At 42.7% G+C, this 21,943-nt stretch overlaps 1 protein-coding gene and 1 pseudogene across 2 annotated transcripts in view; both read left to right on the plus strand.

Annotated features, from left to right (window-relative positions):
- Positions 1–1,388: 1,388 nt before the first annotated feature.
- The window catches only part of NUP205 (nucleoporin 205), a 95,004-nt gene continuing 74,449 nt past the window's right edge, over positions 1,389–21,943 (plus strand). The window contains exon 1 of one of the 2 annotated variants that reach the window (XM_044388549.3): positions 1,389–1,521. In XM_044388549.3, the coding sequence (XP_044244484.1) occupies positions 1,434–1,521 (88 nt within the window). In that variant the 5' untranslated portion in view covers positions 1,389–1,433. Of the gene's footprint in view, positions 1,522–18,795; positions 18,897–21,943 lie in introns of those variants that run through there. The other variant, XM_026511586.4, reaches the window with a different exon arrangement.
- On the plus strand, positions 7,060–8,213 carry LOC113267047 (SREBP regulating gene protein-like; annotated as a pseudogene).

Consider the following 21,943-nt stretch of genomic DNA (forward strand, 5'->3'; position numbering starts at 1 on the left):
AGAAGCTGGAGAAGTGCCCGGCTAACTCAGTCAGTAGAGCATATGACTCTTGACCTTGGGGTCATGAGTTCAAGCCCCGCATTGGATGTAGAGTTTGCTTAAAATAAAATTCTAGAAGCTGGAGCCATTGCAGGTACAGATAACACCAGCATGCCTTAAAATGTTATTTGGGTATTCCTCTTCCCGAAAGAGCACTGAACTTGTAGTCAGAAGACTTAGGTTTTATGCCGAGCTGTGTCACTCTCTGGACGGTCTTGGGTAAGTCACTTAACTTGTCTGAGCTTCAGTTTTCTCATCTGTTAAAATTGGAGAATAATTCCTCATTTACCGAGTTGGTATAAAGACAGATGAGATAATGTATGAAGGAAGGAGGACTTCATAACCTGCAGAGGTCCATACAATTAGATATGCAGTTGATCTCACTTACATGAGGAATGTAAAATAGTCCAACTCATAGAAGCAGACAGTAGAAGTGGTTGCTATGGGGGTGGTGAAGTGAAGGTCAAAGGGTACAAAGTTTCAAATATGCAAGATAAATAAGTTCTGGGGGCGCCTGAGTGGCACAGCGGTTAAGCGTCTGCCTTTGGCTCAGGGCGTGATCCCGGCGTTGTGGGATCGAGCCCCACATCAGGCTCCTCCACTATGAGCCTGCTTCTTCCTCTCCCACTCCCCCTGCTTGTGTTCCCTCTCTCACTGGCTGTCTCTATCTCTGTCGAATAAATAAAATAAAATCTTTAAAAAAAAAAAAAGATAAATAAGTTCTGGAGATCTGCTATACAGCATAGTACCTCTAGCTAACGATTTGCTAAGAGGGTAGTTCATGAGTAGTTCTTAACACACATGTACACACACGAATAACAATATAATGATTATGGAGAAGGGAGGAAACTTTGGGAGGAGATGAATATATTTATGGCCTTGATAGTGGTGATAGTTTCACAGGTACATACCTATCCCCAACTTCATTCCCAAGTTGTATACATTAAATATGTACAGCTTTTTGTGTGTCAATCATACCTCAATAAAGTGGTAAAAAAATTAGAAATACAGCACATGCATTTGCCTCTTAAAATATCTGATCTAGTTTTTTTTTTTAAAGATTATTTATTTGAGAGAGAGAAAGAGTGAGAGAGAGAGCATGAGTAGGAGGGAGATGGAGAAGCAGGCTCCCCCCTGAACAGGGAGCCTGATGTGGGGCTCGATCCCAAGACTCTAGGACCAGGACCTGAGCCAAAGGCAGATGCTTAACGGACTGAGCCAGCCAGGCACCCCCTGATCTAGTTTTCAACACCTCTGGCCACTCTTGTGGCCCATTCCTGTTGCCCAATAAATCTGCAACCAACTGCCCCAAAGCTTTGGCTACTTACCTCGATTCCGGATCCATCTAGGAACCTAACTAGGGCTTAAATTGCAAGAGGGGTAGGTTTGTAGGTATGGGAAAGAAACTAAAATTGCTTTCTTCTTTTTCTCCTCTATTTCCTGAAAAACCCTTGATCCATCCATTCAACAAAAGGAACAGAGGTAAGAGAAGTTTTTCTTCCTGTCCCTTATCTGTATTTTTACGGTCCTTTATATCCATCTGTATCGCATGGAGAGTCACGGAGTAATGTAATGTGCTTATGTGTTGATCTCTCTGTTACTCCTACAGACCTCTTTTTAAAAAATTATTTGTTTTTCATTGGGGGGGTTTCCTCAAAAAATGTTTGTTGGATTGAATTTACCTGAATGGAATGCAACACAATTGAAGCGATTCAGAGCTCAGAGTGTATTTCACACACACAGATCAAGTTATTAATTCAGAAAGAGTTTCAAGGGGGTTAAAAATAGAAAGCTGGATCCAGGCAGTTTTGTTCAGAGAATGTTGGAGAGGGTAAAACAGCCTGGCTGCAGGCTAGGGTCTTTGTTATGAGAAAAATGCAAATATGAAGAATTGCAAAACACCACTAGGGAAATGTCTGGGTATTTTTGAACCTTTGGCAGAGATGAATTTCTGTCTGGAATACACGACCTTCCTTTCCCTCATGTCTCTAATCTTAGTCACGGCTTAACCCAGGAGCACATAATAAATAAGCAAAATTTATAGAAATCTTTTTCTAAGCCCTGTTGCCTTGAAATTATGACCTAGCAATTTCTTCCCCCACCAAGAACTCTGAAGTTAACATGGTATATCAATATGTAAACTGCACGTCCTGTCTTTGCCCCCACCGTGTTGATCTAAAATATTGTCTCTCAGTATCAGACTTGACTCATTTTGGGTTCATATTCATGAAGGTCCTATAATAAATAGTTTGTCTATGTGAGAAAACTACTATATAACATTATTTTAAAGGCGTTTGTTTAATTTTGTTTTCAAAATAGGGTAGGGAGAATATTTGGATTCTTAAATTTATTTGAACAAATTCCTGAACTTCACCAGCAAAAAAAAAAAAAAAGTAAGTGAAAATTAGGTACCATTTAAAAAGAAAATCTTCCTAATAATGTATGTTTTAAAATAGTAATATTTAGTGTTGGTGAAGGTTGGAGAATCAGGTACATTCTCTGGCAGAAATGTAAAGTCTTTAAAACAATTTTGCAATTACCTACTGAGAGTATTTAAAGAAATTCATGCATATTAAACTAATAATGTTACTTCTAAGAAACCTTTCTAGGGAATGCGGACAATGTTTCATACACAAAGAGTTTACTGAAGCATTTATATCAAGGTGTTGCCTGTAGGATTGTGGCTAATTTCAGTTTTGTTTTTTTTTTAAGATTTTATTTATTTATTCGACAGAGATAGAGAAGCCAGCGAGAGACGGAACACAAGCAGGGGGAGCGGGAGAGGAAGAAGCAGGCTCATAGCGGAGGAGCCTGATGTGGGGCTCGATCCCATAACGCCGGGATCACGCCCTGAGCCGAAGGCAGATGCTTAACCGCTGTGCCACCCAGGCGCCCCCTAATTTCAGTTTTTATTCTTGGCACCATTCTGTGTTTTCTAGATGCTCTGTAACGAGCACGGGTTATTGTTATCAGAGAAAGAGCGTTAAAAATTATGGAGGCTTAGTGAACCTCAGCATAGAGATGAAATATTACACATAGCTAGATGCGGTGAGTGACGGAGTCAGAAGTTTGTCTAAGAAATTCTTGCTTGGAAAGAGCATCACAGAGGATCCAGGGATCAGAGTTCACCTTTGCCAGTTGTAATCTAGAAAATATTTAAGTGCTGAGAACTCAGTAAGCCAAGCTCATGGAAGAATCAGGTTTGAGCATGTTTAAAAGAATGAGAACTTATCTGACTAGCAGGCGAGATGGTCATAAAAGAGATCACCAAGCGTTTAAGGAGGGTGTTAATAACAGCTGATAGCTCTCAAGTCCCACAGCAAGGCAGAACACTGTCTCCTAGAAAGATCGGCCAGCCACCCAGACAGGTCCTCCACCTCTGTGCAGGAAGGTGGAAATTAAGTAATTAATTATTCTTATTCTCATTCATTTATTTGTTTATCCAAGATATTAAGCACCTCTTAAGTGGCAGGCACTGTGCAAGTCCCAGGGGATATACTGGTGACTAATATACCGAGAACCATACTTGAGGCTGAACAAGTTGGGTTTATTAACTCGTTGCTGTGCAGGAGAATACACACCATGGGGAACCGTGGGACATTTTGGTAAGAGGGTGTTAGAAAGGACTTAAAGGACTTGGGGTTAGGTTAGGTAATTTTGGGAAAGGTCCCAGGAAACAGAGGGTTACTCTGTAATGGGTGCTTGCAGGAAGTGGGGGTGAGTCTATCATTGGACATAGCAGTATATCTTATTTATGTGGGGGCTACAGCTATAATTAGGAAAGAAGTGGCAGTCACTTATATTCACTGAAGGGAAAATATGTGGTATTTTGTAGCTTGAAGAATGTTAATATTTCCTCTGCTCAGATACGATTATGAGTGGTTTTGTTTTGGTCTTGATTCTTCATGGTCACAGAATGCCGTTGTCTCATGTTGGTGTTGTGTGATACTGTGATATTGTTTATGTTCATTGGAACTTTATCAAGACCTGGCTGTGAGTGCCGGGCCAGCTCATAGCAACACCAAGGCCTAAGTGATAACATCAGGTCAGTGCCTGGATATCAGGGGACTGCTTTTCTCTTTCTCACAAATAAATAAGTAAATGTAACACTTCAGATTATGCTTAGTACTATAAAAAATGAATAGGATGCAATGGTAGAGAATCAAGGTTGAGATGAGATCCATTTGCACAGGTTGATTGAAGATAGCTTCTCTTAGGAAGTTATGTATCAGTCACGACCTGAAGCATGTTGTATTTGCTTATGTATATGTGGATCCTGGATCGCAGTGTAAAATGTATTTCTTTCTTTCTTTTTTTTTTAAATAGGCACCACACCCAGCATGGAGCCCAACGCAGGGCTTGAACTCATGATCCTGAGATCAGGATCTGAGCTGAAATCAAGAGTCGAATGCTTAAGCAACTGAACCACCCAGGCGCCCCTAAAACGTAGTTCTTTTATTTCTTATTGTGGGTTACCGTTAAAAAAAAAAAATGATGAAGATAACATGGGTAAAAGAGAGGGAAGAGATTAGGTCCAGCTCACACAAGTCCTTATACACAAGGAGTTCCCATTTTACGTATTAGGTTGGTCAATGCAAAATCATTGATCTTCATTTTGACCAATGATTTTACTTGGTTCAACTTAATACAATGACACACTGTTAAAGGTTTTAGGCAGGGAAGTGCCAAGACTGGATTTATGTTACAAAAAGACCACCTCAGCTGCTGGGTGGAGGGTAGTTGGGAGGCAGGTGAGGAAGGCAAGGAAAAGGTCAGTAAGGATGTCATTGCTTTGAAACAATCTTGTTCTGATACTCAGTCTTCAGACTGGCTGGCTTGGAAATCTGTTTTGTTAATTACCCATTGGAGTGTGGGCAGTAGGGAATTGACTCATGCTTAAAAAGAATTCATTAAGGGGCGCCTGGGTGGCTCTGTCAGCATCTGACTCTTGGTTTCAGCTCAGGTCATTATTTCAGGGTTGTGAGATTGAACCCCATGGCGGACTCTGCATTAGTGTGGGGTCAGTCTGAGATTCTTTCCCTCCCTCTGCCCCTCCCCCTGCTTATGTGCTCCTGCTGTCTCTCTAATTCTTTTCTAAAAAAGAATTCATAAGAGATTGATAATAGTAAAATCAGAATGCCAATTTATTAATCCACAGTGAGAAATAAAACTATCAAGCAACTGAATACTTATAATCACTGATTAATGCCATCTCCTTTATGTGAGCAGCTAAATTCAAATCAATAGCTTGTTTGATAAGATTGCAAGAAATCAGAGCAAGGAGAATTAGAGCCACTGGTAACAAACTTTTGTTTACATGACCTCTAGTTGGAAATATATTTTTCCTGAAGACCTAGTTTACATTACACAAAATACAGCTGAAACAAAATTTTACAAATCAGAACATACCCTTATTACTTGTAAGACACTGATATTTTCTGTTACAGTCTATTTTGTATTTTTTTTTTTTTTTTTAGTTAAAAAAGTTGAAGAATACTCCAGTAAATTTATTCCAGGATCTACTAATGGGTCACAAGTTGCAATTTTGAAAATCACTGAGCCAGTTCAATTTTTTTTCTTTTTTTTTAAAGATCTTATTTATTGGGATGCCTGGGTGGCTCAGTGGTTAAGCACCGGCCTTCAGCTCACGTCTTGATCGCAGGGTCCTGGAATCGAGTCCCACATCAGGCTCCCTGCTCAGTGGGGAATCTGCTTCTTCCTCTAACTGCTGCTCCCCCTGCTTGCACACATTCTCTCTGACAAATAAATAAAAATAAGATCTTTCAAATATAATAATAATAAAGATCTTATGTATTCGAGAGAGGGGGAGAAGCAGACTCCCCACTGAGCAGGGAACCTGACTCGGGGCTCAATCCCAGGACCCTGAGATCATGATCTGAGCTGAAGGCAGATGCTTAACTGCCTGAGCCACCCTGATGCTCCAGAGTCAGTTCATCTTAATGCTAGTTGGCATCACACTGTGATCATCTAAGTTGGGATGGTGCCCTAACAGTAGTACCCCTAGATTCAGGGCAAGCCTACAGACCCCTCTGCAGCAGCCTCCTGGCTTTCATGTCTCACAGCCTTAGGCCATGTCCCAAGGCTCTGTTCCCTTTTGTCCTCCAACCTTCATGGGGGCCTTCCATTGCAGCAGATTCGTCAGCTCAGAGTTGGTTTCCAGTCTCTGCCCAGCTCCTAGGTAATGAGCAACACCTGCTTGAACTGCCCCGTTCTCAACCTTGTCTTGTTTTTATCCTTCTGAGTCACATGGCCCTTCCCACTTGGGCTGGGACAGAGGCAGAGAGTGAGCCACCTGCCCAGCTAACCAGCCAGTGTCCCAAAGTTTAACTGGGCCGAGTACTCAGGGTCAGCAAATTGAGGTTAGATATAAGAATACAGTTTCACCTCCAGTGGAAGTCCAGGACTGATGGGACCAGTGGAGGACTCTGCAATTAGAGTCATGATTCAAAGTACCCAGGAGCCAGTAAGCCAGCAGTGGCTCCTGCAAGCGAGGTGCCCTCCTGGACGGTCTCCACTTGCTGCCGATTCAAGCTTCCTATCTGAATAGCAACTAGATGCTTCTCAGAGCTCCATTAGGTCACCATGCACGAGCAGGTTAGGGGTGGGGGTGCTGCTGAGATGAGTCAGAGGTCAAGAAAGCCAAGATGGCCCGGTGGGGGGTGTGACCGTCTAGGGAGGCCCAGATTCAGGTGTTCAAACCTCTTTTGGTTGGCCCTAAGTGGAAATGTCCTGCATAACTGAAAGTAGTACTACCTCCCATATCTGCGTTCAAGTCCTGGACTGGTCCTGGTTGTTGAAAGGATTCTTGTACTTACTCCCCAGCCCCACATCTCTAAAACAGGATTATTCCTACTCAAAACTCTCCAAAAAGGGAAGCAAACATTTTGTGAAATTGTGCCTGATAAAATAGTAACAAGATAACAAAATGCCCTAGGATTGGGGAATGAGGTTAAAAAAGAGGTTGTCCTTGGGGAGGTGCTGGGGCCAGGGCCTGCCAGGATGGTGAGGGGTCATGCGGACCAGGCCCGGGGCCTGGCCAGCTCCACACCCACTGCGCCCCGCATCTGTGTGGATGCGGTAAATCTGGCGGCCGTGGCACCTGCTTCTTCGGAAGAGGTTGGTGCTTGCCCTGGTTTTTGGGCTATCGCTGTTCGGCTTCCTCACCTGCACCTTCAAGCAGGAGGAAAGGGCGGTGAGGGATCGGGATCTCCTCCAGGTTCCAGGCCATGCCCAGCCCTTTCTGTGGAAAGTGTAGTTTCACCTGGGCTACAGGAGTGGGCATTCGAGGGAAGGACCTCATCACCGACCAACTAGGCTACATTTGTGAAAGGAAGGATTTGCTGGTGAATGGCTACTGTAATGTCAAGGTCCCTGGCACAAAGCAGTCCCGTTGTGACGGCAGCTTGCCCCCAGGCTGCTGCAGAGCTTAGGAGGACTGCAAGGCCTGCTGCCTGCAGCCCAACAAGCTACTTCTCGAGCGCTCCCTGCACCCAGCAGCCCAGACATTCTAGAACTTCTGCATGGCGTTGAAGATCACTTTGAATTGTGTTTGGCCAAATGCAGGACCTCATCCCAGAGCGTGCAGCACAAGAACACCTATACGGACCCCATAGCCAAGTTTCACTATGGAAAGAGCCCTCCCGAGCTCGCTCTTCCCTGAATGACGGGCATGGAGGACTTTGCAGGGGGAAGGTGCTCCCAAAGCACTTGTGGCCTGAAGCCATGCTCCAGCATTCTCTAGTCTGCTTGGAAGAAGAGAGATACCACATGGAAGCGTTGGCTTTGGCCAGTTCTTGGGTTGTGCTCAGACCTTACGCTCTGCTGGGCTCTCTCACGTGCAACTGTTCTGTAAAGCGGCTTGGAAACGCCAGTGGGTCACATTCAAGAACAAATAACAGGCAAGCTTATAGAGGTGTTGGCACTCCGGGACACCTCTATCATCGAAGATTCATCGAACCCAATAAATAAAGTTATTTATTGGATTTCTTTGGAGTAGTGTGAAATGAGTGTTATTTATATAGGAAGATGCCGTGCCATGAATTAAATATATTCAGGGACACTTATCTTCCCCAAGTAGTTTGTCCCCCTAAATAAACTTTCTCAGAGGGTGAAGTGTCTGGCAATCGTTTTTTAATGTTCGATCCAAACATCTATTTAGTTTGCACTGGACTTTTTGGATTCTATGTGCATTCGCGATGCTAAATCAAACTTTGTAAGTGAAAGAAATGTGCATGTCTGGATGTTTTACCATCCCGTTCTTTTTGGTACTCAGTCTGCTGGATGAGTCTGTCTTATGTGGGTTGGCACTGGTATCAGCCTTTCTTTGGAGCTTATTTGAACTCTTGAGCAATGTAACAGATTTAATGCGAAAACAGCTTATAAAAAAAAAGTTTACCTCGCAAATTCACGATTCATTCATTCAGCTGTCCGTTGAGCCAGGTACTTCAGCTAGTTGCTGAAAGTTAGCTGGAGAGGAAGTTGGTCTCCGCTCTCATACTCGTAAGTCAGTTTCATTAAACAATTAATTTGCCAAATAATGTGAGAGCAAAATTAATCATGATTATAAACTAAAATAGTGATTACACTTTTGCATGAAATGGTCATTTGCTAGAAATCTGTCTTAGTCCGTTCAGGTTGTTATAGCAAAATATCATAGACCGGGGCGCCCGGGTGGCTTGGTTGGTTAAGCATCTGCTTTCTGCTCAGGTCATGATCCCAGAGTCCTAGGATCGAGCCCCGCCTGCATTGGGCTCCCTGTTCAGTAGGGAGTCTGCTTCTCCCTCTCCCTCTCCTCTGCTCATGCTCTCTCTCTCAAATAAATAAATAAAATTTAAAAAAATATGATAGACTGAGTGACTCACAAACAGCCAAAATTTATTTCTCAGTTCTGGAGGTTGGGAAGATCAGGGTGCCGGCATAGTCAGGTGAGGGCTGTCTTTCAGGTTACACACTTTGCATTGCATTCTCATCTCGTGGAAGGGGTGTGCTAGCTCTCCGGAGCCTCTTTTATAAGGGCATTAATCTCATTCACCTCCTAATACATCACGTGGGAATTAGGATTTCAGTATATGAATTTGGGGGGAAACAAATACTAATACCATAAGAAATCCTAAGAGACAGAGTACAAATGTGTTATAGAAATTGGAAGACCAGGGGCGCCTGGGTGACTCAGTCGTTAAGCGTCTGCCTTCGGCTCAGGGTGTGATCCCGGCATTCTGGGATCGAGCCCTGCATCAGGCTCCTCTGCTGGGAGCCTGCTTCTTCCTTTCCTACTCCCCCTGCTTGTGTTCCCTCTCTCGCTGGCTGTCTGTCTCTGTCAAATAAATAAATAAAATCTTTAAAAAAAAAAAAAAAGAAATTGGAAGACCAAGTCCAATCCAGAGACAAGAGTGTGTCCCAATCTCGTCAAGAGGTTGCCAATTAATTCTGGGAAAAAAAATGAACCACAAACAAAGCAAAAATTTGTTAACAGAAACAGAATGGTCTGTCTTCTTGGGAAAAGAAAAGCAAGAGATCTAGATTTGTGACTGCCAGTGTCCTGTGGAGGGAGGGTTAGCCTATCCAAAGATTTCTGCTGATCAATATCAGTGGGTAAACATACTAGAATTCTCTTTGCCATTTACTCTCCTGAAAACAATTAGTAAGAGTCAGTCCCTCTATGATAGAAAAGAAACTGCTAAAATTGAATTCTTATTTTTATTTATTTATTTATGTTTATTCTTTTAAGTATTCTGTTTATTTGAAAGAGAGCAAGTGAGCACAAGTAGGGGGAGGGCCAGAGGGAGAAACAGACTCTCCCCTGAGCACGGAGCCCAGTGTGGGGGTGATCCCAGTACTCCAAGATCATGACCTGAGCCAAAGTCAGATGCTTTAACTGACTGAGCCATCCCACTGCCCCAATTTTTTATTTTTATTTGTTTTTATTTACCTTTTTGAAAATAATCTCTACACACAACACGGGGCTCATACTCTTGACCCCAAGATCAAGAATCACGTGCTCCCCCGACTGACCCAGCCAGCCACCCCTAAAATTGAATTTTTAAAGCCCAGTCTCTTTTTCCAGTCTCTATTTCATTATCCTTTCTATATATTGCTGAATTTGTTTTGCTGTTTTTAGTAGTTTGTCCTATTAAGGATTTTGGCATCTATGTTCACAAGTAAAATTGGCCTATAGTTTTCTTTTATTGTAGTGTTTTTGACTTTATCAAGTTAATAATGATCTCAAAATTAACTGGGAAGTGTGTGCTCCTGTTTTCTGAAAAGATTTCATACAGGATTGTCATCATTTCTTAAGCATTTGCCAACATTCACCAAGTAAGTCATAGAGGTCTTGAATTTTCTTGGGAGAATGGTTCATCATTACAAGCTCAATTTCATTAACACATAAAAAGCTATGTGGGTTTTCTATTTTGGAAACTTCTGTCTGTTAGGGAAAATTGACCATTTCATTTATGTTGTCAAACATATTGGCATGAAGTAATTCATAGTATTTCCTCGCTATCCTTTATTTTTAAATTTTTAAAATTCATTTATTTTTTAGAGTGTGTGAGTGCGCGTGAGCGCACAAGCAAGGGGGAAGGGGCAGAGGGAGAGGAAGAGAGAGAATCTTAAACAGGCTCCAAGCCCAGTGCAGAGCCCAACCTGGGGCTTGATCTCAGAACCCTGAGATCAAGAGTCAGATGCTTAACCGACTGAGCTCCCTAGGCCCCCCAACCTTGCTATCTTTTAAATGCATGTAGCATCTGAAGTGACACTTCCTCCTTCTCGATATTGACAATCTGTGTTCTTCTCCCCTTTTTTCTTGATCAATCAAGCTAAAGATTTATCAATTTTATTTTATTTTTCCCAAAGAACAAATGGTTGATTTCATTGGCTTTCTCTTTCTTTTTCCAGTCTCTATTTCATTGATTTCCACTTATTTATTGTTTTCTCCTTCCCCATACATTTACTTAGATTTGCTTTTCCAAGAGACATAATTTTCATTCAATTTGAAATATTTGTTAATATTGCTTGTGGTTTTTTTCTTGGACCCTTCTCGGTATTCTTTGTCTCTCAATCTAACTCTGCCTTGTATACCGACTTTTTTCTCCTGTACCATGAGTCATTAAACAAATATTTATTGATCATCTACCATGGGGTATTACATACTGTTCTAGGTACTTAATGACATAGAACTGTATACTTAAAAAATGGTTAATTTTAGGTTATGTATATTTTACCACAATAAAAAATGAGTACCCAGCCTTGTTCTAGGTACTATAAAGATGTAATTTTATTGAAACCAAGAAGCAACAATATTTCAATGCTGGATAGTACCTTTTTTTTCTTAAATTACGTTTAAAAAATGATTACCTTGCTTTGCATTCGTCACACTTGTGGCTGGAGATTGAAATCTTAAAATCACAGTAAATTCAACTCCGATTTCCTGCACCCACATCAATTTTCTATCTAATTTTAAAAGCGTTTAGTCTTATTACTACTTATGTGCTTATTAAATGTGCAATTTAATATGTATAGGGTTGTGTAAGATGGTTGAGTTAATACTACTGTGGGAGCCTCATTAATAGAATTCACAGATGCTAAACTATTATAGTACTGCATTCATACATCTTTATCAGACACTCTTATTCCATGGCTCCTTTTTCTTTTCTTTAATCCCCATACTTTACCCTCATTACTCTTTGGTCTGATCGTCCTTATTACTACAGCTGAATGTCTTTTAAGTGTTTTATGTTAAATTCATATTTCACTGAATCTTCACATCATTATAAGGAAAGTATTTCTATTTTACTAGAAGAGGAATCTTAGGCTGAGAGAGGTTGAATAACTTACTCAACTCTCCCACAGTAAGTCACAGGAAAAGTAGAAATCTAGATTCCAGGCAACCTGTCTTAGAAGTCTCCCCTCCACTCTGCCAGCACGCTGTACCTTACACTGTGTATCAGTCTCTTCCTGAATCTCAAGGGTTCCTGGAAGTGAGAAGGAAATCCCAAAGCCAAACTGAAGCAGAGAAATGACCCCACACAACAGCTTCATGTTAATCTGGAGTTTTCCTTAAAGTCTCTTTCTCTGACTTATCTAGTTTGCACTTGTCTGCACTAGGAAATATTTCCTATTGTCCTTTGTTTCTGAGTTTACATCATGTCCTGAACAGTGCGGTAGTTTATTTCAATTAATGGTTTCTTGTTCCTTGTACATAGTTTCTCTTGGAGTGTTCTTCTGATGGGATGGATGCTGTGCTCTGTCAGCACCCTCAGACAGCACTCTGCTTTCCTCAGTAACACCCCACTATCCTTCACACTTGTGCCCTGCGAATGCCCAGAGTACAGTCCAGACTCCCAATCAGGTTTAAAAAAACAAAACAAAACAAATCAAAACTTTACCACCAGCGCTTTTCCACTACTCCTCGTTTTCCTGTTCTGTGTCAGGCACGTTTTGTCAGGACCAAGTTGCCACACATGCCAATATGGAAGCCTCTCAAGGGGATTAGCTGGAGCTAATTAGCTCCCTAGCTGGATCTGTGGTGTTCTTCACTAGAGGAAATGTGGAGTACCCTCTCCCCTCAGGTCTGTGCTGGTAGTCCATACATCAGGGAAAGAGGGTCCTGGCTTTCTTATCCTAGAGTATTCAGGGGCTGGCGAGAGAGGTGGTGGTTTATGAAGCTGTCTTCGAAGATTCCACAGTTTAGTCTGGCAATGAGTAGAAGACAGTGGCATGACCTTTCCTCACCCTTAGTCATTCAGGGAGCGTCTATTGGGTACCTATTGGCACCTCTACTCCTCTGTGTGGAGCTTTCAGTCCAGAGGGATAGACAGAAAGAGAGAGACAGAGAGAGAGGGTGCACACAAGTGGGGGGAGGGGCAGAGGGAGAGAGAGAGACAAGCAGACTCCTGGCTGTGGGGCTCGATTCCAGGAGCCTGAGATCATGACCCAAGTGGAAGTCAGATACTTAAGATTAACCGACTGAGCCACCCAGGCGCTCCTACAGGAGGGCATTTAATCTAGCCTCAGGTAAGAGTGGGGTGGGGGGAGGTGATTTCCTGAGAGGACCAACCAGATAAAGAGGCTAACGAAGAGAGTGCCAACAAAGATTCAGAGGGAAGGAGGATGTGATACAGTCGCTGGAGGGAATACCCCATGAAGAAAGGGGCTGCATTGATAAAGGGTCTTGGGAAGGTGAGGGGCTGAGAATGTGTATCTTAGTCGCTACAGCAGTCACTGAAGAAGAGCCTAAGTGAGTGGATGTGAGATTAAATTGAAGAGGCCTCTAGAAGCCTGGTCATGAACAGCCTTGTAGGCCGTTCTAAGAATTGCACTTCACCTCAGGCCGGTGACAAGGATGTGGAGGGTGTTGGGGAGAGGATGAAGTAATCCTTCTGGTTATGGTGTGAAATGTAAGTCAAATAAGAGACCAGAGGCAGGAAGACCCATTAGGAGGCTAGTGGGGTGATACGGCCTGTGAAGGGGAAGCTCTTCTACAGAGCCTACTTGATGCATTGGGTTGTGCATCTCCAGGGAAAAATCTAGGGCAAATTTGTTTCCTGTTCCACCAGAGACCACTTGTACTCCAAGGCCAGTGGTTCTTCAACTGCAAACTTAACTGGCCACTGGCTGGGGTCAACACATACACATAGCAATGAATCTGTTATGCCTTGGGGTCCTCCACTGGGCAGGATATGGAAAATCATACAACTGGAAACCTATCTGAATTTCTAAGCCTTGTCCAGAGAAGGTGTTGCAGCTCTGTAGATATCAAACCTTGAACTTCATCACTTTGTCACTGGCATATTCCCCCATTTTCTGTCCTCATACACTTTCACGACCCTGTAAAATCCTGTACATTCAAGTGCTACCTCCATCGTGTAATTTTACCTAATTTTCATTTCCCAGACTCCAAATAAGAAATAACTGTCCTTATTTTAAGATCCCAAAGCATTTTGTGTATACGTTTAAAACTCAACTAGTAGGGGCAGTGAGGGAAGTTACAAATAATGGATCAATTTGATTGGGGCAGAGCCCTACCCCTAACCCCAGAGAAACCACACATTGTTTAATTGCTACATGTTTCCACATTTGCAGTACACTTTTTAAAAGAATTTATTCATTTGAGGGGAGGGGCAGACAGAGAGGGAGAAGCAGACTCCCTGCTGAGCAGGGAGCCTATGTGGGGCTCGATCCCAGGACCTTGGGATCATAACCTGAACTTAAGGCAGACGCTTAACCGACTGAGCCACCCAGACGTCCCTGCAGTACACTTTTTTTTTTTTAAGATTTAATTTTTTTAAGTAACCTCTACACCCAACGTGGGGGTCAAACTCACAACCCCAAGATCAAGAGTCGCATGTTCTACTGACCAAGCCAGCCAGGTGCCCCTGCAGTGCACTTTTGGCTAAACTAGTTTTAAGTAATTTACTATACCTCCATTTAGCACTTATTTTGCCTTAGAAATAATTGATTTTTATTTAACAAACACTCATATAGTACAGCTTCTTAAAAATTCTTCTGTGAGGGTACTAATATTATCATCCCCATTTAGAGATGTGGAGACTGATTCACCAAGGAGGGTTTCACAGCTAAGTGAAGGAAAAAGAATTTGAGCCCAGGAAGCTGGGCTCTAGGGTCTTTGCTATGAACCACAATTCTATGTGCCATCTCTCTGCCAGTAGGTCATGGAAGCACCAAGCTCTGGGAACTGTTTTTTCTGATTTGTACATGCAAGCCAGAGATGGGGCAGGAGCAGAGAACATAAATATAAGAAGACAGAGTTGCTTTCCTGGAGTAAATCAGTTTTCTTGGTTTTGTTTGTTTGTTTTTGGGGAGAGGGGCAGAGGGAGAGGGAGAGAGAGAATCTTAAGCAAGCTCCATGCCCAGTGTGAAGCTCAACGTGGGTCTACATCTCACAACCCTGAGATCATGGCCTGAGCCAAAATCAAGAGTCAGACGCTTAACCGACTGAGCCACCCGTGCCCCAAATCAGTTGTTTATTGAACATAACAAATCACAAAATTGTAGCTTAAAGCAATAGCTGTTCACTTGCTCACAATTTTGCAATCGGGGCTGGGCTCACTTACCAGTTGCAACCAACTGGTGGCTCAGCTAGGACTGGAGGATCCAAGGTGGCCTTATTCATATCTGGCATCTCAGCTAGGATAATAGGAACAGCTGGAGGCTGGCTAGGTTTCTCTCCTCATGGTCTTTCATCTTCAGGGAGGCAAGCTCAAGTCTCCTTATGTGATGTTCAGGGCGCCAAAAGAGGAAAAGCGGAAGCAGCAATGCCTCTTCAATCCTTGGAACTTGCCCAACATCACTTCCACTGCATTTTTTTGGCCCAAGCAAGTCATAAGGCCCACCCAGATTCAGTGTGGTAGATGATGACGCACTAGCTTGAATTCAGGGACATGTGATTCATTGGGGGCCTTTTAATAACAGTCTACCACAAGAAGCTAACAGTTTTAGTTGAGAGACAGTCATCACAGCACATAGCACTGTAATGGGGTGGCTAATAGTACAATAGGGATGTAGGGAAAGAAACCTCTGAATTGGTCCCCTGAGTTAGTTGGAGTAATCAAAGATATCATCAGGGAGGCAGCATTAACACAGGCCTTCAGACTTGGAAGATGGGTTATATTTGGGAGGCTAATTTAGTGGGTGGTCAACAGGATAGGGAAGGGATGGAAGGGTGTTCCAGGCATGTAGAACAACAGGTGCAAAGACATTCATTCATACACGGTACAAAAAAGCATGTTGTACTTGAGGAATAGAAAATAGTTCAGAAGGATCAGCAAAAAGAGAACTTGAGAAGAGTGAGGGTGAGGAGGTTGAAGAAGAAGGCTGAACTAGATCAGGAAGTGACATGAGTTCCTTGCTAAGAAGTTTTCAAATATTACCTTTGGGTAAGAGCTCATTGATGAATTTTGATCAGGGCAAGTACAGGATCTGATCTGTGTCTTTGAAAATCACTTTGGGGTGGGTGCGCCTGGGTGGCTCAGTTGGTTAAGCATCCTATTCGTGATTTTGGCTCAGGTCATGATCTCATGGGTCCTGGGATCGAGCTCTGCATGGGGCTTTGTGCTTAGCGGGGAATCTGAGATTCTCTCCCTCTGACCTTCCCCCCACTTGCACATATGCTCTCTCTCTCAAATAAATAAATCTTAAAAAAAAAAAAAGAACATCATTTTGGGGTCCATGAGAGGAGGATGAGATGGAAATCAGGAAGACCTGTGAGAGGCTATTGCAAAATACAAGTTAAAAAGATGCTTGACCTGAAGAGAACAATGGCATAGGGAACCGAGCAAAGAAAAAGGGTTCCAGAAATATCTATGAGATAGAATGAGTAAGATTTGGCCATTGAAGGAAGCATATGGAATGACTTCCAGATTTCTGACTTTTGACAATTGAGTGGATGCAGCTGGCAGAATCTTAGGAGGAAAGTGCTAATTTACGTTTGGGGTTAGTTGATTAGGTGATTCTGAGATGACTGTATGACAATCAGTAGACATGTGGAGTAGACATGCTGGATATGCAGATCTGAAGCCCAGGAGAGAGGACTGGACTAGAGATTCAAATACAGAATTCATCAGCAGACGGGGTAGTACGAAGCAGTAAGATTTCCCAGGGAAAGCGTGTAGAATGAGGAAATAGAGACCGAAAGGAAAGACCTACTTTTAATGGGTGAGAGGAGGAAGAAAAGTCCATACAGAAAACTTAAGAACTAGAAAGATAGGACGGGGGCGCCTGGGTGGCACAACGGTTAGGCGTCTGCCTTCGGCTCAGGGCGTGATCCTGGCGTTGTGGGATCGAGCCCCACGTTGGGCTCCTCCGCTGGGAGCCTGCTTCTTCCTCTCCCACTCCCCCTGCTTGTGTTCCCTCTCTCGCTGGCTGTCTCTATCTCTGTCAAATAAATAAATAAAATCTTTAAAAAAAAAAAGAAAGAAAGAAAGATAGGAGGAAAACCAACAGGGATGGTGTGCCACAAGTCAAGGGGGAAAAGAATTTCTAAGAAATTCAGAGAAGTGCTGACGAGGTTGGCAATTGGTCATTAGTGACCATCCCGAGAACAGTTTTAGAGGAGTTATGATGGCAATATCTCTATTGCTATGGATTGAGGAACCTGTGAAAGAATCTTTGTAAATGTGTTGGTGGGTGAGGGGGAGTGGCAGGAAGTTGAAGTGTTCCTTCATAGAAAGCAAAGTGATCTGCTGAGAGGTAAGTGTGTGGGCCTATGAGGGCGGAGGGAAGGAGGGCTTGTAATAGTTGTCCTGAGAAAGAAAACCTTTAGATGCCACTCTCTTTCAAGTTTCTGCTCCATATTTTTCTACCTTTCATGCTAAACTTCAGGAAATACCACTTTGCCTTTTCATTTTCTCTTCCCCTTCACTCCTTAAAACCACTTTCATGGTAGTCTGGCATTTGTGTCTATATAACAATGACTTTCAAAAAAAATCGCCAGTGACTCTTGTGTTCCGCCTCATGTACATTGTGTCACTCAATACTATTTGTTCAAAAGAATGAACATGCCTGCTCTGATTGTGTCTAAATTATGTAATTCTGATTTCCAACAATGAAGCAGAAATATAAACTCTTATCTCCTCCCAACCTCAGTGGAATGTTGGAGTTGATAAATTGAGATTTTAAGGCACAGGGAACGTCTCTGAGATAGGTAGCTATAATTAACATCATTTTAATGTTGTAAATAGGGTTGTTTCGGGGATTAAATGAGATAACATAATTATTACATTGTCTGATAATGTCAAATTTGTAATAAACATCTGGCATATGATAGTAAATGGTAATGACTCTTTATATTTTAGCTTGAAAATCAGCAAACTAAAATTTAGTAACTAAAAAAAGAAGATCCAGCTATTTGGGGGCCCAGGGTGGCTCAGTCAATTAAGCGTCTGCTTTTGACTGGGGTCATGATCTCCAGATCCTGGGATCAAGCCCCATGTAGGTTTCCTGCTCAGCCGAGAGTCAGCTTCCCCCTCTCCCTCTGTTCCTCCCCCTGCTCCTGCTTTCTCTCTCTCTTTCAATTAAGTAAATCTTAAAAAAAAAAAAAAAGATCCAGCTATTTGGGGGTGCCTAGGTAGAAAAAATATTTGGTATTTATGACATAGTATGTTTGGAAATTTCTGCAAAATTATCTCCCCTGTTAGGGGTGGAGTACAGGGATTGGCCATGTGATTGAAGCTGAGCATTCATTATTCTACTTTTGTATACATTTAAAAATGTCACAATAAAGAGTTATGATTCGTTTCACTTGGATTTGTTTCAATCTATGCAACTATGTTGACGCAACACACTTGGTATATTGAAATGTAATGAAAACTTAGTTTGTAACTGATAAATGGCTTTTTGAGATTTATATACCTTACACCGCACTCCACTCCTCAAAGAGAGGAATGCAGGGAAGGTTTAATTTGACATGGAGATAATGACTTGAATTGACGGCTTTTATAATATCATAAATAGCCTTAATTTCAATAATTAGTCTCGTTGTCTTATTGTTCCACCTAAACTTTACTTATCATTGAAAAAGAAACTACAAGGACCAGAATGCACTGCACGACTAACGTCATATCGAGGACCTCGCATCTCCCGAGCTGGTTGCCTTCGCCCAATTTGAGAATAACGCGGCGAGAATTGACGTCTGTGACCTACAGCAGATTTTCAAGTCTTTGTCCCCCTGAGTCAGTTGAGAGTGCCATTCCGAGACAGCGTGGTACCTTTCTGTTCAGGCATGGCTTCGGGCAGCCTCACCCTTTTCTGGGGCTTCCGTGCGACAGGAGGGCTCCGTTAGTGCGCCTCCAAGATGGCGACGCTGTTGGCGGTAAATTCGGGTAAGGGCGGCCGGGGCAGAAAGGAAACAGTCGGGCAGGGCGATGGTTGGTTCTTTAGGGAGAGACCCGGACTGTGAGGTTCCTCGCAATCCAGGCCTTCACTTCTGTATCGTGCTTGCTTTTCCCTCGCTCTGGGCCTAGAGTCCCACCCCTCTCCAGTTTGAATGGCGCGCGTCGGCGCTGCAGCTCTAGCCCTCGAGTTGGGGTTCAGGGTGGAGGTACGGAAGCTTGGTCCCCTGGAACCCGGCTTGCAGTTTCTTGCAGTCAGGGACTGAGCTTGGTCCCTTCAACTCCCCACCCCATTATGTGTCTTTGGCCCGGATTTCTCCAAGATACACAAGTCTCTGACAGTGAGGCCAGAGGACCGGAGATAATTTTTAGGCACAAGCACAGGCTGAAAACTCGCACGTCAGAGTAGGCAGCACGGTCTTGTAGGAAGCGAGGGTCTTTGATTATGAAGACTGCAACCTGGAAGGTGGCTGGAGAGGGGGTGCCACTGGCTCAGCAGATCACTCTGAGCTCTGCGCATGTGGCGCGTCCCTGTATACTCTGCCTTTGGAGCGGTAGATCTTCCGGGCAGGGTAGAACCAAGAAGGTAGTAGATTCTGGAGGATTTGGGGTAGGTTCTCTTTTGGTGATTCACAACCTTGGGCGGTACCGTTCCGAGAGGCTTTTGAAAGAGTGGGTGCATTTTGATTGTCACAATTCCTGGCGCCTAATGGGCGGGGCAAGGATGCCAAAAGTCCTGCACAGGGCAGAATGGTCTTGAAAACGGAGGATTTCCTGCTCAGAATGAGGTGCAGTTAAGCTTCTTAGATTCAATTTTAAGAGCATGTCTGTGTGGCAAATGCTGGTAGAGAGTCTCACTCAAGAGTATTATTTACTGGGGGCATTTCCCCCTCCCTGTCTCTATGCAGTCTTATTTTTTTTGCGGGGGGGGTGGTAAGTGCTGGTTCTACATTCCACAGGACTGGTATTCTTGTAAAGTTGTCTAAATCTGAATTTTGCAAATCAAGCCATTTCAGAAACACTGTCATAAATTATTTTATAATGATGAAGGATTATGTTTACTGAGCATCTGGTTATGTCCCAGGCATTGGACTAAGTGTTGTACTTTCATTATCTCATTTAACCCCCTTTGTACAGCTATGGAGTAGCTGCTATTAAGTACCCCAGTCTACAGATTGGGAAATAAAGGCTTAGGGTAGTTAATTAACGACCCCAAGGTTATACACCTAATGATTGTAAGCCAGTCTTAGGTGCTTAAACTACTTAAGCACAGCCTAATTCATTTTATTACATCAAAATTTCATATATATGAATGCTGGTCATGAAGTTATGTTCTAAATATTCCTATCCCGGTCTCCTACCCAGATGTAATCTTACAAACAAGGGTTGCATCTTATATGTGTGGTTATATACTGTTCTTTGGTACATATCCTAAGTTATTATCATTAAACATAAATCATTGAAGGAACAAGGAAAGGGAGTTACCAACAACTGAAAGAATATACATTGTATAATAAGGCCTTGTGACAGGAGTGTTTAATTGATAACAGAAAGGAAACATTTTTCGCAGCTAAGTCAGGAGAATATATGTATATTAAACTTCCTAGGGTAGCAGCCTGAATGTCCATAGACGGACGAGTGGATAAACAAAATGTAGTATATACATACAATGGGATATTATTTGGCCTTAAAAAGGAAATCCTGTCACATGTTACAACATAGATAAATCTTGAGAACATTGTGTTAAGTGGAGTAGGCCAGTCATAAAAAGATAAATAGTGAATGATTCCACTTATATTTGATACCTAAAGTAGTCAAACTCATAGAAACAAAGACTGTTGGTTGCCTGAGGGAAGGGAGAAATGGAGAGTTGTTTAATGGGTACAAAGTTTCCATTGTGCAAGATGAAAAAGTTCTGGACATCTGTTGTACAACAGTGTGAATGCACTTAACACTACTGAACTGTACACTTAAAAATGTTTAAGATAGTGAATTCTGTGTTGTTGTTTTTACTACAAATAAAAAAAAATCAAACATCTTATAGTTGTGGACAGGGAAAAATAAAGGTTGTAGAGTCTAAGACCTTTGCTTGAGTTTTAGCTGCGTAATTTTCTGGTATTGTGACTTGTATCATCCGAGCCGAGTAGACCTACAAGCTTGTTAGTAAGCAACCATTGACACTGATTGGCAGGCCTTCTGTGGCAGTCTGGTCGCCCCTGTCCTGTTCACAGCAGTGACTATTTCAGACTTTTTCCTACTCCTCAAATCTTTAACTTCCAACTTACCCCACAGCCTCCTAGTCACAGAGAAAATAGAAGCCAATAGGCATGAATGCTCTTTTTTCACTCTCAGACCTGTAAATCTAGATATATCTATACCCTTTTTAGCCAGTTTCCCTTTGTCTAAGTTAAAGCCCACCCTTTATGCCCTTCTCCCTACTACCCCTTCTCTCTCGTATATTCACCTCTTTTTCTTGCTCCTTTTCTTTCCACTAATCTCCCCTTTTGATCTTGATCTCATGCCTTTTCCCAGTTACTATCCTCTTGCTCCTCTTCACAGTCCTTTCAAAAGATATGTCAAATAGCGTTTCTATACCTCTTCTTCCTCTACTCACTCTAGTCTCTTCCCATTCTCTTAAGCAGCTTTCAGTAAGGTAAATATACTTTTCTATTTCATTAAGTACCTCAGAGTTTAAAAATCTTTATCTTGTTTGATCTTTTAGGGCAAAGACCAAAATCCTTAATATGGGCTAGGGAGCCCTGCTGCTATGCCAGTTGTCTCCCTTACCATACCCTTGTTTCCTATACTCCAGTGCTCTTGGCTTTTTCAGTTCTTTGAGATGGCAGTGTTCCCTCTTACCATGGGAACCCACATGCTGTCCTCTCTTTCTGGGTATATGTTCTCACCTCCTCCCTTCAGTGAACTCCATTCTTGATCCTTCAGATTTCAACTAATGATCACTTCCTCAAGGAATCCTTTGCTTCCCTGACCTCCTTGACTTGGTCATATTCCCTCATTCTGTAATCGCTTGCCCTGGG

Source organism: Ursus arctos, unplaced genomic scaffold, assembly GCF_023065955.2.
Source record: "Ursus arctos isolate Adak ecotype North America unplaced genomic scaffold, UrsArc2.0 scaffold_3, whole genome shotgun sequence".
In the NCBI taxonomy this organism is placed as follows: Eukaryota; Metazoa; Chordata; class Mammalia; order Carnivora; family Ursidae; genus Ursus; species Ursus arctos.